The 15,927-nt window shown below is 42.9% G+C and overlaps 1 protein-coding gene across 15 annotated transcripts in view; it reads left to right on the top strand.

Moving 5' to 3' along the window:
* CELF4 (CUGBP Elav-like family member 4) overlaps window positions 1-15,927 on the top strand; it is an 874,489-nt gene that overhangs the window by 102,850 nt on the left and 755,712 nt on the right. For all 15 annotated transcript variants that reach the window (XR_010602081.1, XM_005296185.5, XM_065598684.1 and 12 more), the window contains exon 2: window positions 1,403-1,485. Coding sequence is in view for 14 of the 15 variants with exons in the window: in XM_005296185.5 (XP_005296242.2) it covers window positions 1,403-1,485 (83 nt within the window). In the remaining variant the exon portion in view is untranslated. The remainder of the gene's footprint in view (window positions 1-1,402; window positions 1,486-15,927) is intronic.

Below are 15,927 nucleotides of genomic sequence, written 5' to 3'. Positions count from 1 at the left end.
TGGGTCACATATGCAGCCCGCAGTGGTAAGTAGGTTGAGAGCCTCTGCTCTAACGTATTCTATTTAGAACTTCTTAAAAGAGAGAAGTGACCTATTTTATTTCTTCTGTGTTAGCACCTAAGGACACCAGTCAAAGATCAGGGCCCCCTTTGTGTTAAACACCACACAAATAATACAAAGGCAATTTGTGTCCTGGAGAGCTCACAATCTAAGATTTAAACAAAGTGCGACAGGTGAATAAACAAAGAAAGAGGAGCTGGGTGGGTCTATGTATACTTAATCCTTCCTCAGCACAGGGGGATAGACAAAATGATCTCTTTAGGGTCCTTCCAGCGCTATATTTATGTGATTCTAAGGCAAGGTAATGAAACACAAATAGACAGTTGTTGAGGAGACTTCCCTTTCCTCCTTCCCAGCTTTGGAAGAAGCTCACGGTTTCATGAACAAACCATCTAAAACTTGACTTCAGATATCTCCAGTTAAAGAAGCTGGTGGGGGCGGGGGGGGGTGAGACTGGTTGTAGTTGTTTTGTAGTAACTTGCTGGGAAAGTGTCCTGTACATAACAAGCAGTTCTTGTGCCACAGTGACTGGCAGCCTTTCTGTATACTCCAGTAAGGGGGACTAATCAGGTCACATCACATGCACAACTAGGATACGGTAATGAGGTTTTTTACTTTCCTTTACCATTCTACCATGGCAGGCAATGGCCCCTGCAGTTGATAGGCTGTCCTGCTAGATGGACCAGTGACTGTGGCAGCTCTGAATTTCTAATGTGATATGATGTTTGGATTGTTCATCTGGGCCTCCGTGTGATTTCCTTCATGTGCCTGGCTTTGAGCAGGCAGGGAGTGCAAGGTGGTTATTCTCCAGTGTGAACGCAAATGGGGTGCTCATTGAGGATGTGAATCAGGTTAAGTGTTATGTGTCATCCTCTGCAGTTGGAAATCCCAAGTCCTTGTGCGCCCCTTACTCTGGGTGCATGGTACAAAAGGGGAGCACGAGGATTTAATCATGGTCCTCAGTGTGCTGAGGAGATCTTGGTTCCACACTCCACTGCTGCAATTTGGTAGGAATAAAATGTCAGTCCCATATCAACAGCCTCATTATTGCGGGAGTGGGTTCCTCTCTGCTCCCCATCCTGCTCCGCGCTTTTTACCCAGCATTGATAAATGCAGTGAGGCGGAATCACCCTCCGATGAGCTCACGCTGGAGGTTTCCTGTTACCATGAGAGCCTGGGGAAAAGGATTCATTCTATTCTTGGGAGAGTATCCCACTAGGGAAAGGGAGTCTGCAGCTCCCTCGCTGGAAAAGGAAGAAGCTTAGCATTGTTCTGCCTCCTGTTCCTAAGCTGATCCGCACCGAACCTCTGTACTTAACGCAGGGTTGTCTTTCGTTTGCAGGCTGTGCCTTCCTAACATACTGCGAAAGGGAGTCTGCCCTGAAGGCCCAGAGCGCACTGCATGAACAGAAGACACTGCCAGGGGTGAGTCCAGATTGCTGTTTTCATCTGCACTGGGTTGTATATTACATTCCCATTTGGGGGTAGGATGATTAATGACTGTTGTTGCTCGGATGAGTCCATATTTGCATCAGGCTAATAAAATCAAGGTGCCACAATCCAGCGTAGACGTTTCCAGACATACCAAACCCCAGCTTGTTGTTATATCCAGAAGCCCACAATGGAATATAACCCATTTGGGGCTGGATTCTGCCACCCTTTGAGAAAGCGGCTTTAGGGCTGAGCCTTCTGATTGGACGTGTGTATGAGGTAACACCTCCACTTCCCCCCCCCCCCCCAACAAAGCAAGGCATGACGGCAAAAAGAAACGGATTGAATTATTGAGTTATCACAGACTGAAAACATATTCCTGATGACAAAGTGGTTTGACTCAATTGCTTTAGTATTCAAGCAGCTGTAGCAGATTGGAAAGGCAGTGAGACAAGGAGAAAAAAGAGAGAGAGAGAGAAGAGAAGAACATGAGATAATGAGGAAAATTATTCACATGAGCAAGATCTGAGGTTCAGACAACACAAGCAGAACTAAAAATAGAAACATCACTCTGAGGGGAAGACCTGCCCCACAGGGACGGATTGAGACAGGTCCTTGGGTTTCTCAGGCCAGTGGTAAAGGTGGGCGGTGGGAGACATGGGTGTAGTTGGTGTACAGGGACAGGGAGCAACACAGTGCAGATCTGATTGCAGCTGGAGGGAGCATCTCTGCCTGCTCTGTCTCATGTGGATAAAGGATCAAGGACTCAGAAGGAAGAGAGAGATGCGTCCATAAAGGTTAAGGGGCAAAGGGTATGTGTGGAATGAAAAGGCTGTGAGGAAAGGTTTGCCCATAAGTCTATACACTCAGAGTTTTGAACAAAACCCTGCATGACTTTAATCTACCCCGTATGCAAGTTGGGAGTTGCTATCACTATACTCAAGTTACTCTCAACTGCTGAGAAATTGTTGCGTCTCCTGATATTTCCATGGTCCCGTATCAGTCTCTGCTTACTTATCTTTTCATCCCCTTAAGATGCCTACGCGCTTACACATTTGGTGCGATCTTTGTCATAAAGGACATGCGTTGTGTGTGTGCATTGTTCACCAAGAATACCTTCATACCGGGTGACCGCTCCATCAAACTAATTCTTCTCAAAAATATGAGTGGCTCTGGTTGCATTGTTGCTACTAAGGGGTGATTGCTTCCTGTTTATTTTTGTTTTAAATCCATGCCCTCTCTGTGCCTGGGCTGCCAACTAAAGTGTGTGTGCGCGCACACGAACAAAAGGCAGATAATTAGCCTAGGGATGTTTCAAATAACAGCTTCTTAGTTTATATTTTATTGAGCGTGTTTTAGAGGCATACACCTGTGAAAACACAAGGATCAAGATTTTCAAACCTGAATCCATAATTAAGTGGCTAAATTGGGGTCCTGATTCTCAAAACTGTTATTTATTTAGTGGAGCCGTTCACTAGGAGTTGGTGGACACTCAGGAATTGAAACGCAGGCTACTTTACTCAGGCCCAGAGCTCATATCGTTCCCATGAGGTCAAAGTCATGTCTCAGTGAGTCTGGTGTAAAACTGGAATAACTCTACTGAAGTCCATGAGAATTGCTGGGTGCTCAGCGCTTTTGAAAATCAGGTAAAAAATTATTTGCCTAAATATGGAGTTTGAGAGCCTTATTTTAGACACCCAGATTTGTAGTGGCCAAGGTATGTGTCTGTATGTTTCTATAAACAACAAAGCTCTGAGGGTGAAATCCTGGCCCCAATGAAATAAATGGCAAAGCTTGTGTTGACTGCAACAGGGGTAGGAGTTTACCCTTAAGGTTTTATATCTGATACTGTGAGGGTCTGAGTACCTCTAATTTTTATCAGTTCAAATTCTGACCTCATTTGCAATGCCCTAAACCCAGACTAACTACATTGACTTCAGAAGAGTTATTCATGTTTAACACCGGCTGTAACAGCGAGCAGAATCTGACCCAGAGGGCAATGATGAAGGCTCTGTGCTGAAATAAGTGACCAGAATTTCAAATATACTGAGCACCCCCCTTTGGCTTCCATGCAAATTATTCCTCTCAGGATCAAGCCCTTCTTTCTCCCACCTGACCTGTCTGCAGACACCTTTCCATCAAGTTCCCGAACTCATCTTCTAGATGATGTTTCTCTAGTTTGTTTCAGGGAACCAGCCTTTTTGATAAGCTCTCATGCCTGGATATTGTTTTATGGCTCCTATGCAAGTAGCAAGGGAGTATTTATGACATACCTAACTGTACTTGATGACATTCACTGGCAATATCAAGCATAGTTCATCACCATAAAATAAGAAGCACCCCTTAGGTCAAGGGTCTAAGTCCTCTCTCACATGAGTTCTCAAACAATACATATATAACACATCCCCTTCACCTGCTAGCTTTTGTGACACAAACAATACTACTGAGGAAGCATGAAAATAATTAACAAGCCAGGTATAGAAAGGGGAAAGTAATACATACAGTAGATCACTGAATCGAAGCTTCTCCCCCCAGTAAATTATACAGTACTTGCCCTTGTGTTACTACTGCATGCATATTTGCTATTATAAAACACAGAACTGAGTCATTTGTAATAATATGCACATAAATGCAAATGTATGGAAATGATGAGGCACCAGTATTTTGTGCATAGATCCAAGCTTCTGCCTCTCAGCTATGTATCACTGTGTTTTTAGTGGAGTGGTTACATGCACATATTTTACAGTAATTACTTTCTGGATGTGCTTTGTAAGATGACAGAAATATGTTTCACATATTTTCTTGTTCTATGTGAGATATAAAGTCATCTTGTGGAATAATCAAAACACTTCTAAGCAGGTGTGTGTTGATTAATAAAGTCTTTATGGTACTTTTTTTAGGGGAGAATTGTGATAAATATTTTGCAGGAAGTAGAACGTAATGTAAAATATCAAATTGCTTGTTGAATCTTCTTCAGCTGACTGCTTGGGACAGTTTGAAAGTGTCTCCTGCCTAAAACCAAAGGACTGGGTATGTGTGCGTGTGTGCATTAGAACACTATTGTGAGTGCCAGGCGATTCAAATTCTAACATTTACTTGTGATTGTTTATTTTACATATAATAGAATAGCTGGATGATGAAGTATATTAGTTCTTTAATAATTTATAGAAATGCTTTGATGTTGCAGTAATTACATTAAAGGTCACATATCAAAGGTAATTTGGGTGAGCAGCTGTGATGGTTTCTCAGAAGCAATCAATATTGCTGTCCGTGGTGCTGATTTCACCAAGGGGACTGCCAGATTAAAGGAGGCTTATTACCAGCCAGACAGACACAAGGGAAATCAAGAACAGATTGGAGAGATGCACTATTCTCTTTCCCCACCTATAATTAACACTGTTCACCATAATCTGTGCTAATCCTTCATGCTGGGAAAACCACTGGCATTTTTAGACATCTCAAAGGCAAATTAGGCAAGGTGGAGTGTTTTAATGGGAGGGGGATGGGAGAGAGTACAAAAAAAGTAAAAGTTGATTCCCCTTTGGGAATTCTGAGCCTGGTAAATCTCCGCATGATGAAAGTGCAATATCAGAAATGCAGTCCATAATCTAGGAGAAAGCAAAAATATGACCCCAAGAATGATAGTGCAGGGGACATGAGAATGATGTGCCTGCCCGTTCAGTTTAATGTTATCTATTGGCCCCACAAAGCTCCATAGGAAATGAAATCAGGGAAATAAAATTGTTTTAAGTGTAGTCATTTTGATTACAAATTATAACGAAGCCAACTTTTTTCCCCCTTTCTTTCTTTCTGAGGCTAACGTCAGAGGATAATGCTGAGAAATGTAATTAGGCTATCAAGATCGACTTTTATTTATGACACAAATAAACTGAGCTCATGTATGATAAGCACAGTCGCATTTTTCTCAGTTTCTTTGTGGTCTCTCAGACACAGGGACTGAATGGGCGGTTGGTTGTCGGGTGCTGCCTGTTTTGTATAAAATCAGAACTCACCAGCAAGGATCCAAAGAATAAATATAAAAATGAGTAGCTGGCAAACTGTTAACCTCCGAAATTGTAGGTGCCTTTCCAGACTTTGAAATCCATCAAAAATTATTTTGTCATCTTATTGAGAGGGGGGGAAATAGTACTACAGCTGTATTATATTTCTCAGCAAGCTACAGAATTACTATTTTGCTAGTGGCACCCAATATCTCTTATGCTGCCCAAACCAACATATGTCATTCCGTATTACATCTAATTGAGTGTTTCTGTAAAAGAAAAGGAGTGTAAATATGTGTTGCAATAATATTAGGAAACAGGAGGGATGTCTAGGTGCTCTGAAGCTCCTTTAAACTTGGAAGGAAACAACAGCTATTGAATCCATAGGCATGGTTCCGGTTTCATAATTTCCTGAAATTCTCATGCGTGTTACCAATCATGCCTTGATGAAATGCACGTGCATGTTACCAATCACGGCTCAGTGAACTTCATCATGTATAAGGAGTGAAATTCAGCCCTTCGTTACTGAAATCCTCACAACAGGGCTTACGTGAGACTCAAGTGGTGCGTAGACCTCACAAGGGCCCTGTGCACAGGGCATGAATTTCACCCAGCCTAGTAGGCTGTGCTGTAATTTTACAATATTAATTCACTTTCTAATGCTTCAGTGGGTTCCCTAGAAGCTTATTAGGAAACCATGAAGTCACACATTGCCCTTCATACTGCGTTAGGCCAAAAGCTGGATTTAGACCCCCCCCTCCCTCCCCCGTTCTGAAAAGTTTTCACTACCAACGTAAATTGTAATTTGGTCAGCAGTCGCAGGATGGAAGGATTCCATTGATTAAAGTAGCCCTCTGAACATACAAGCTGCTCACCATGCCCTTTAGATTTTGAAAGAAAACACATTTAATTGTTCCCCTGGGAGAAACATGCCTGTTTCCAAAGTTAAAAAATGAAGATGAAAAGGAGCAAAAACAGATTTGAGGGAAGAGACTTGCAAGCACTGAGCCTGTAGAAATTCTCCTTGAAAGCTCTGGGCATCCACGTCATGGCTAAAAAAGATTCTTCCCCTCCCTCCCCGGGCTGATCAGAAGGTCAAAGGCTTTTTGGATCTTACTTCAGGGAAAGGAGAGGTGTGGGGGGAGTAAAGCCACTTTCCATTTACTAAAAACCCCTGTAGTTTGGCAGTGCTGTGCTATTCACCAGATGAGATGAAACACCTGGGTCCTATCTGCTTTGTAAACATTAAAGTTCCATTTCACTAGTTAAAGATTGGCTTCTGTAGCCCCACTCCCGCAACCACAGGAATACAAAGTAAACTCACTCTCTCTGTTTCAGTCCAGAGAGCTTTGGAGGAAAAGGCTACAGTGTAAGCGTTGTGTCAGAACCAGTGTGTTTGTGTGCTGCCATCTCGCCTCAGACCCGCACACTCATTGCATCTGTGGCTTCCCAATAGCTCCCTTTTAGATTTGCAAAATTCAAGCAATGAGATCTTGCTGGTCTTTGAGCTTTAGAGGAAATTAATATATACATGAATATATAACAATGTATATATATTGTTATATATATTATACACACATATACAATTTATATGTATTATATATTATACACACGCATATATCTACATGAAAATTATAATACAATCTTTGGATTTAATTTTCTCTCTCTTTTCTTTTTATTTGACACCTTTTCATTTGGATCTCAAAGGACAATTGCTGAGCAATTCAACAACAGCCGTTGTTGGACCTTCATTTGCTTTGTGTTACTCAATGACAACTTTTCTCTTTCTGACACGTATGCCATAGGAGGATCAATCTAATTTTATGTACAACTGTAAAGATGAATGATAAGTAGAAAGGATTCAGGCAAGTACAAGCTGAATAAATTATAAAGGGCAAATGATGACAAGGCTGAGGATCCCAGGAGACAGTGATATGATAACAGAAACTAAAGACGAATTCATGATGGATGTAGTTAGCATGTACTGAGGCTGTTAATTCTTCAGGGTAGTTTTACAACTTCTTGTGATTGGAGCAATCAAAGTATTTCATTTTAAAGAGACGCTATATATTTTCACTTGTCTGCTGTGCATATTTGTATGTATGGCCTCATTTATATGCATAACAGTAAACTCCCATAGGCTAGTCAAGCTTACCTCCCATCAAAGGGTCCCTATTCTCCAAACCATAATGCCACTGTTTATGCATAAATAAATAGATAATGTGTAACGATTTGAGGGCAAACCTGGATCTCAGCAAAAACGTTTCCATTTTCTTAGCGGCACAGCAATCAAATCAGCTCGGGGACTCATCCGGTGAGAGGTTGGGTGCCCTCAGCTTCTGTCAAAACCAGGCCTGGAGATTGAGTTAGGTTCTCAGATCCCTGATTTGTGTGTGTGTGTGTGTGTGTGTGTCACACACACACACACGACTTTAAGATAGGTCATATTTTGGGCTTAAGCTACTTAAAGAGAAGCTGATGCAACATCTAAGGTTGGAAACAAATCTGACCTCGTAGTTGCATTTCATACATGCTCTTATTTTACATCCATTGTTAATTATTATTAAGGGAATTAACATGAAAATTCTTTTTTCACCCTAAAAAGTTTTCTCTTCTCCATGAGCTACCTTCACCCTGGCCTATGTTTGTACACACCGAGGCCTTGATTCTCTCCTCACTTGCACCGGTGTAAATCAGAAGTAATCTGACTGAGAGATCAGTGGAGTTACACGGTGTGGGAAAGAGGGAAATCAGACCTGTATCTGTTGCTGTTAAAATGATGATGAACCAGAGCCCAGGACTTGCAGTGGGGATGTAAAGCCTTACTAAGAATTCTACAACCAGGAGGTCTGATCCTGCAAAATACTGAGCATCCTCAAGACCTGCTGGGCCATATCATGCGGTCCTTACACTTTAATCAGGCAAGCTCCAGTTGAAGATCATGGGAGCTTAGGGCACCTGGTGTCTTGGGGAAGTTGATACGTACCTTTCAGGGTCAGGCCTTACTAGTTAATGGGCCCATAACCCTAAGGCTTCCAATTGCAATACCCTAGAGTTTTGAGCCATGCCTCTTCTGTGGAGGATGCATTTTTCAAGGGAAAAGCAGGAGCATCTGTATTAGTAAGCAATCATGCCATCATCTCTCAATAATAAAGAACGAGGGAGGAAAAATGCAGAGAACCTTGGATATTTTTCTCTCCCTGTGTATCTAGACAGATAAGTAATTCTGCGTAGCTGGAGGCATAGAGCCAAAATTGGCAGTCATTATTTTATTCTTAGGGTGAAATTTTCAAAAGCACCTATGTGACTTAGTGCCATTTTCAAAGGTGAAAGTTGGAGTTTCATTGAGACTTAAGTTACTTTTGAAAATGGGATTTAGGTTCGTAAATCACTTACGTCTTTTGAAAATTTTACCCTTAGGGATTGTCTGCACTTGAAATCCTGCAGTGGGTGCAGCTGTAGTGCTCCAGTGAAGGCATTATCTATGTCAACGGGAGTGGTTCTCCCATTGGTATAGGTACTCCCACTTCCCCAAGAGGCAGTAGCTAGGTGTATGGGACAATTTTCCCATTGACTTAGCACCATCTACACTGAGGGTTAGGTCAATTTAACTGCATCGCTCGGGTGTGGCTTTTTCACACTCCTGAGCAACATAGTTCTATCGACCTAATTTCCTAGACTAGACCAGGCCTTTATCTGTACTCTGGCAAAATCCCAGAGTAAACAGGTTCAGGGGAGTAACCTATTTTGCATTAAGCACTCTCCCATCTGAGGCTGCAATTCAGCAAGGTAGTTAAACATGTGACTAGCTTTGAGCATTGGAGCAGTACCTTTGAAGTCAATGGACTTACTCAGGTGCTCAAAGATAGGCATGTGTTTAAATACTTTGCTGAATCGGGGCCTTTTAGCGCTAATAGATAGTGTAATCTCCCATCATAGTCCTCTGGTTCAGAACAACTTCTAATGTGACTTGGCATAACATGACCTATATAATATCTATACTTAACTTCAGAGGCTCTTTTCTTTTTTTGGCGAGGGGGGGAGGAGAGGAGGGGGATGACTGGACTTGGATCTGTGCTATCAGTTCAGGCAAGTAGGTATCCGAAGTGACTTTGTTCTGCTGAGTAGCTGCAGTGCAAACCTTAAAGTGGCACCGCATGTACGAGCGGCTGCACTTGGCAGATTCCCAGCAATGTCAAAGCTTTCTGATTAGTTTCTGTAAGTACAAGGACAAAATTAAGCCTAACCTATTTTTCAAAGAAGAAATATGCCTTTTTCTCTTTAATGGAAATGTGCTTGTATCTTGTTTCCCAAACTTCCTTTCCACTCGCCCCCGCCCCCCTTAAAAGTCTTGTCTTATTAATGTATATTTTAAAAAAGCATTTTAGAAGTCGGGGGTGAATTGTGTGCGTTGAATTCTGACCTTGGATACACGCTCCAAATCAGCTCCTTGGTGGTAGGGGAATGAAGTCAAATTCCTTCCTTGCCCCATTATGCATGGGAAGCTAAACCCCCATGAGCCTTTGCTACTTCTGTCCGCTTTCCACCACTGCTAATTTGTTCTTTGGCATGCCACCTGAATGGCGATGGTGCATATTTGTTTCCTGGCCAGGCACTGGCAAAGCAAATTTTGTCCAGCTGTAACAAAGCGCTTCCAAGCTGATGCTCAGGTTGTTGTTTAACTCTCATGTTGATGTGCTGGGTTTATTTATCCCTTGTTCTGTGCATGGCTTGATCAACTCTGCTCTGCGGCTATAAAACCATTCCTAGTAAATTGGTGTATTTTAAAACATGTTGGGATCAGCTTCTGATATCCCTTACACTGCACCAGTTTGTTCAATGGAATAATTCCTGACTTACATTAGTATAAGCGAGATTGGAATCCAGTTCATTCTTCGTGCTTTGTTGTTGTTGTTAAAGTAACATTGTTGAGTAACAATAGCCCCAACGTTTAGGGTTTAGTGTGTAGTAAAGTATTTCACAAAAAACTAATATCAGTAGAGTTTTTTAAATGTTAGATTGAAAAAAAAAAATGAACAAAAAAGTCTCAATTATATCATTGTAAAACTGGTGTGAGATCAGAATCAGGGCCATTGATACTTATACGTATATAGACAGACACATCTGTCTATCTAATATTCTCAAACTACTCACCTTTTCTTTTAAGCCCATTCCTAACTATCCCTTCCCCACCTATCCTCTGTTTGCTGTTGAGTTGTCCACTCCAGCCCCTATCCCTGCCTTCTTCAATCATTTATTACATTTCCCTGCATCCCTTTTGCACGTTCTCCCATACTGGCCTTATAGGAGCTCCCAATAAACATCCACAAGGGCCACTTCAGTGTCTTCCTTCACAATTCCTCCTTAATACTCACCTTTGGACACTGGCTAAGCACCTGGCAGTCTGTGACCATTGCTCGCCTGGCTAGCCAGCATTGTCACATCCTTTCCATATGCTCTCTTCTCCCCCCATCTGTTTGTTGTATTCACTGGTTGTCTCTTCTCTTATACTTAGATTATAATTTGTCGGGGTAGGGACCATTGTTGCAAGTTTGTGCAGTACCTTGCACGGTGATCCATGATTGTGATCCATAGACATTACTGTTAAATAAATAATATATAATGAGATAAATCATATATAATGAGGGAAATTGGAAAGTTACACCCTGCAATCCAGATCTGAACATCTTCAAAGGGATGTTTCAAATCTGGAGCTTTGGTTTGGGTCCCTCTGTATTTCTGGTATTAAGCTTTAAACATTTTCCCGCAGTGCTGTGAACCCAAACACCAGAGACTAGAGCTAATGCCTTCGAAGTGAGTCTGTCCAGCCTCATCCCATTGTCCCTGTTGAGAGAAGTGCAACAGTTAAACAGACTCAGATCGGGTATATTTACAATTATTTCAGTTTGGATAATCTAATGTGATGTTCATTATGCAGCTAAGAAATATGGTTTTCAATAGAGCGGGCCTAATTCTGCACTCTGTTTACTTGATGTAAACCCAGAGACATTTCATTGCCTTACGTCAGATTTACAGGTCAGAATAGGATAGGCTTATCCTGGCAGTGTCCCTTTAAGATGCCCTGAAAAGCCACCTCCCTTCAGTAGGGCTTGCACTTTAGAGATTCAGCCAGGGGAACTGGAAGGTCATTTATTTCTTTTCCTGGACCGAGGCTGTGCTGTTGAACATACTCGCTTTGGGGAATCCATGGCTGTTTGAGCATCTCTTTAGTCTCCGGCACGGAAAGCCTGACTGACAACTCAAGTTACTCCCTGGGTCTTGGCCTTGCTGCTGATTCTCTGGACAGCATTCCAGTCAGACTCCCTCATTACTAATACCCGTCTTTCCCATTCTTAGCAGCTCAGGGCCACATTCTTGCTCTCAGTGGACACTGGTGTAAACCCAGAATGATCCCAGTGCATTTACACACGTGCTGCTGAGACTGGAATTTGCCTTTCTGTTTTAAAGTTCCATAGCTTTCATTTTTCTTTTTCTTCCTTTTCTTTGCAATGCGTACTCTGTTTCCCTCCTCCCCTCCACAGACCCCCACAGCAACGCGATGTATTGTCGGGCAATCTTCATCAACATAATCACATTTGGGCCCAGTGTTTTTCCTACAGACCCTGGAGTGCCCAGTGCTTAGGCCTCCATTATTAGTTTACACAATAAATGAAGCCCATTAGAAGAGGATAATCAGGGCTCCGAGAAGGCCACCTCACTCGTTATCCGAGGAGGTTATGTTAAGCCTCTGTAGTTATTAATCAAACTTTCCCATGCAGATAGCTGAAGATTAAGAGCTCCATTTATCCTCTTTATTCCTCACTCTTTTGCATTGATGTGCAAACCCTCTTTATTATCGTTACTTTTATTATTATTCATGGCCTGGCCAGTTGGCCACAACTTCTTCTCTGGTGTCGTTTGAAGTCTAGGCCTATCCAGATTGGTGTGATGATAGAGTCGAGCCACTGGAGGGCTTTCTGGTTAGATTCTGGACGGAATTGTTGGGTGTCCTATAAAGTCTCTGCTGGCCATTCCTGCATTGCTATATCTTACCCAGAAGGCTGAAAGAAGGGATCTCTCCTGAGTCGAAGCTCATTTTATTTGGTGAACAAGATTCAGAGCTAGTGTAAAATGGCTGCAACTCCCCCCACATCAGTTACACCCACTGACACCAGATCTGAATTTGGCCCTCAGGCTGGGGGGATGCCTTGCTGCTCTAGCTTGTCCTGCCCTTATGGACCTGCTCGATGACTGCTTTGGGCACAAGATTTAGGGAATAAAAGCTCCTGGTTATGAAGAAAATCTGATCCTTGTTGGGTCCTCCCAGCAGGGCCAAAGGAGGATGACTAACAAATTGAGCTGGTTAGAAAATGGGAAGCATTTTTTGTGAACATTTTCAAAAGAAACTATCTCAGCCATGTCACTTGTGGAATTTGTGCATCCTCTTAAGTTGCCTCCTTGGATAGGTTCCAGGTTCCGCCCTAGGGCAAAACCTGGGGAAGGGAAAGCGTGGTAGTAAACCACTGGCCAATCCAGCCTGAGAGAAAGGATGGTATTGTGGGCTAAGGCAGGGGCTCTCAGCTTTTCCAGACTACTGTACCCCTTTCCGGAGTCTGATTTGTCTTGCGACCTCCAAGTTTCACGTCATTTAAAAACTATTTGCTTACAAAATCAGACATAAAATACAAAAGTGTCCCAGCACACTGTTACTGAAACATTGCTGACTTTCTTGTTTTACCACATAATTATAAAATATATCAATTGGAATATAAATATTATACTTACATTTCAGTGTATAGTATTTAGAGCAGTATAAACAAGTCATCGTCTGTATGAAATTTTAGTTGGTACTGACATCACTAGTGCTTTTTATCTAGCCTGTTGTAAAAGTAGGCAAATATCTAGCTGAGTTGATGTACCCCTAGGAGACCTCAGTGTACCCCGAGGGGTACGTGTAACCTTGCTTGAAAATCACTGGGCTAAGGCACTGAACTACCAAGGCACAGAGAGATGAAATGACTTGCCCACCATCATTCAGGACATCTGTGGTTCAATTCCTACCACAGATGTCCTGAATGATGGTGGGCAAGTCATTTCATCTCTCTGTGCCTTGGTTCCTGACTGTAAAATGGGGATATATAATCTTCCTCTCTTGCACCCTTTGTCTGCCATGTCTATTTTGATTGTAGTTCTTCAGGGCCAGGACTATCTCTCACTCTGTGTTCGTACAGCACCTAGAACACATGGACTATGATCTCAGTCGAGGTTTCTAGACGTTATCATGGTATAAAAAAATAAAAATGGTTGGTGGAGTGTGCCTTTCCCTGAATGTAAGGTGAAGTCTCAGGGTGATGTTTGCCTTTCAGAAGGGAGCCCTGTCTCCTTTCCCTTCCCCATGACTGATCTGAAAATAAATAAGGTAAGAGTGACATTCTTAGTATTACTTAAAAAAAAAAAAAGAGAGAGAGAAGAAAAATTTCTTATAGACTCCTACTACACTTCTATACACTGTATTTGACATCTGTAATAAAACTCGGGTCAGATATATCTTTCAATCAGAAGAGGCATCCCACAAACAACTCTGCACTAGTACTAGGGTCATGTCAAGAATAATAAAGAGAACTATTGTCACTGCATTCAGCCTCCTGCTTTGTGCTGTTCCCTCCACCCCTCCCTTTCTGCTCCTTTCCCAGACACAATGCAAGATGTTTATCAGCTTCTTCTGCATCTTGCCAAGGGGCAGGGAGCGGAGGCTGGTTAGCAGCAGTGAGGGCTTGTCAATGTCCTTCTGCTTGCTACCTTCTTCAGCAGCCCCAGGTGAAGAAAAATATGGGGAGGTGGATTGCTTTGTTGGGTCACCTCTGTCTTTTCTCCCTGTTTGGATGGACGGTTGTGGGGGGGAGGAGGGCATCTTCCAAGTGGAATCTGGCTTCTCCTAGCGTTGCTCTCTCTAGAGATGCTATGTTTTTGTTTTCTGTGATTGAATTTGACAGCGATGGGGTAACATGGCATTATTCTGTACTAGGAATAATGTGGACAGGAGCTACTCTTCCAATCTGTCTTGCTCCTGACCACATTTCTTGCTGTTCCAGCCCTGTGGCCCTTTACGCAGATCTGCCAATTCAACTTGATCCTGACCTGCTACACTCCCTGCTATTCCAGTCCCGTGGCCTGGCTTACATTATTTATTATTACTGTGCATTATTTGTATTGCATTAGCATTAAGTAGCAGGGCCCCGTTGTGCTAACCACTGTAAACACACACCTCACAAAGACAGCCGACGTAGCCCTTTTCTGCATAACGCCTCTGTTCCAGACCTGCCCGCTGCTCTGCCCAGGTACCTTTGACCTGACCTGCACGCTCTCTGCTATTCTCCGCACGCTCTCTGCTCTGCACACATCTAGCCGTGCCCTGCCTTTACCCCACACGCTGCTATTCTCGTTTTGGAACTCTGCCCGCAGCAATGCCAGTGCACCTGAGTCCTGAACTTCGGCTCCCTTTGCTAATCAATATCTTTTGCTATTCTGGTCCTTGCGTGTGTCTCGAGCATAGGCTTTCAATCACACCAAGTTCTGTATTGTGTGATCTAGACAAATGGAAGCTGCGAGGGGGAGACCAGCAAACTCATTTCACTTGTGATCCAAGACGGGCTTTGAAGCCAGGTTACCATAGGTGAAGGGCTCATGCTCTCGCTTCCTTAACATCTGCCAAGTAGCTTCTGCTGCTGCTTATTGAATCTCCCCTGTCCTGAGTGATTGTATTTTTTTTTTTTTTTTGCTGTAGGTGAAAAATTGACATCACGTCCCCGTCAGGGTTGCAATACTTGCTCTCCTCTGTCTGAAACATGGTTACACTTGCTGGCTCACACATCCAGAATTCAGCTGCTTCCGTCTGATGCCTCACACCTGTATATTTTTTTCCCCCCTTTTCCTTTCAATTTCCAAAGCCTAGTGACATTCGTTGCTGTATTTCAGGTGCTGGCGCAGATCAAAGTCCTCACAGGATCAAACAATCTGCCGTGTGCAATCCTTATGGTAACAAACAAGGTCTTTCACTGACAGAAACACGCTGCTCTGCTGCATTTTCAGCAGCCTATCAGGCTTGACTCAGAGGAAGCTTTTGATTCCACAAGGAAACTTTCTCTCTCGCCCTCCCCCTCAGAGAAGGCAGAGGATGCTCTCTTTGGATGCAGGGAACAGGGAGAATACGTTTTTGCTGAGTGACTTTGGAGAGAGACTTTTGTTAATACAGCCGTGCAACTGGTTTGCGTGGAAGCTGTGGACGTTATTTTCTAGAGGATGGGGAGGGGAAGCGTATCTAGTGGTTAAGAGCAGGAGACTAGGAGTCCAGGATCTTGCCTTCTGTTCTCAGCTGCTGCGATGGTTTGTGCTGTGAGCTTGGTCCAAGTCACTTCTTATCGTGTTTCCTCCATTT

The sequence above is a fragment of the Chrysemys picta genome, chromosome 6, assembly GCF_011386835.1.
Source record: "Chrysemys picta bellii isolate R12L10 chromosome 6, ASM1138683v2, whole genome shotgun sequence".
Lineage (NCBI taxonomy): Eukaryota > Metazoa > Chordata > Testudines > Emydidae > Chrysemys > Chrysemys picta.
The sequence above is the reverse complement of the archived record's forward strand: the minus strand, read 5'-3'. Positions and strand labels throughout refer to the sequence as shown.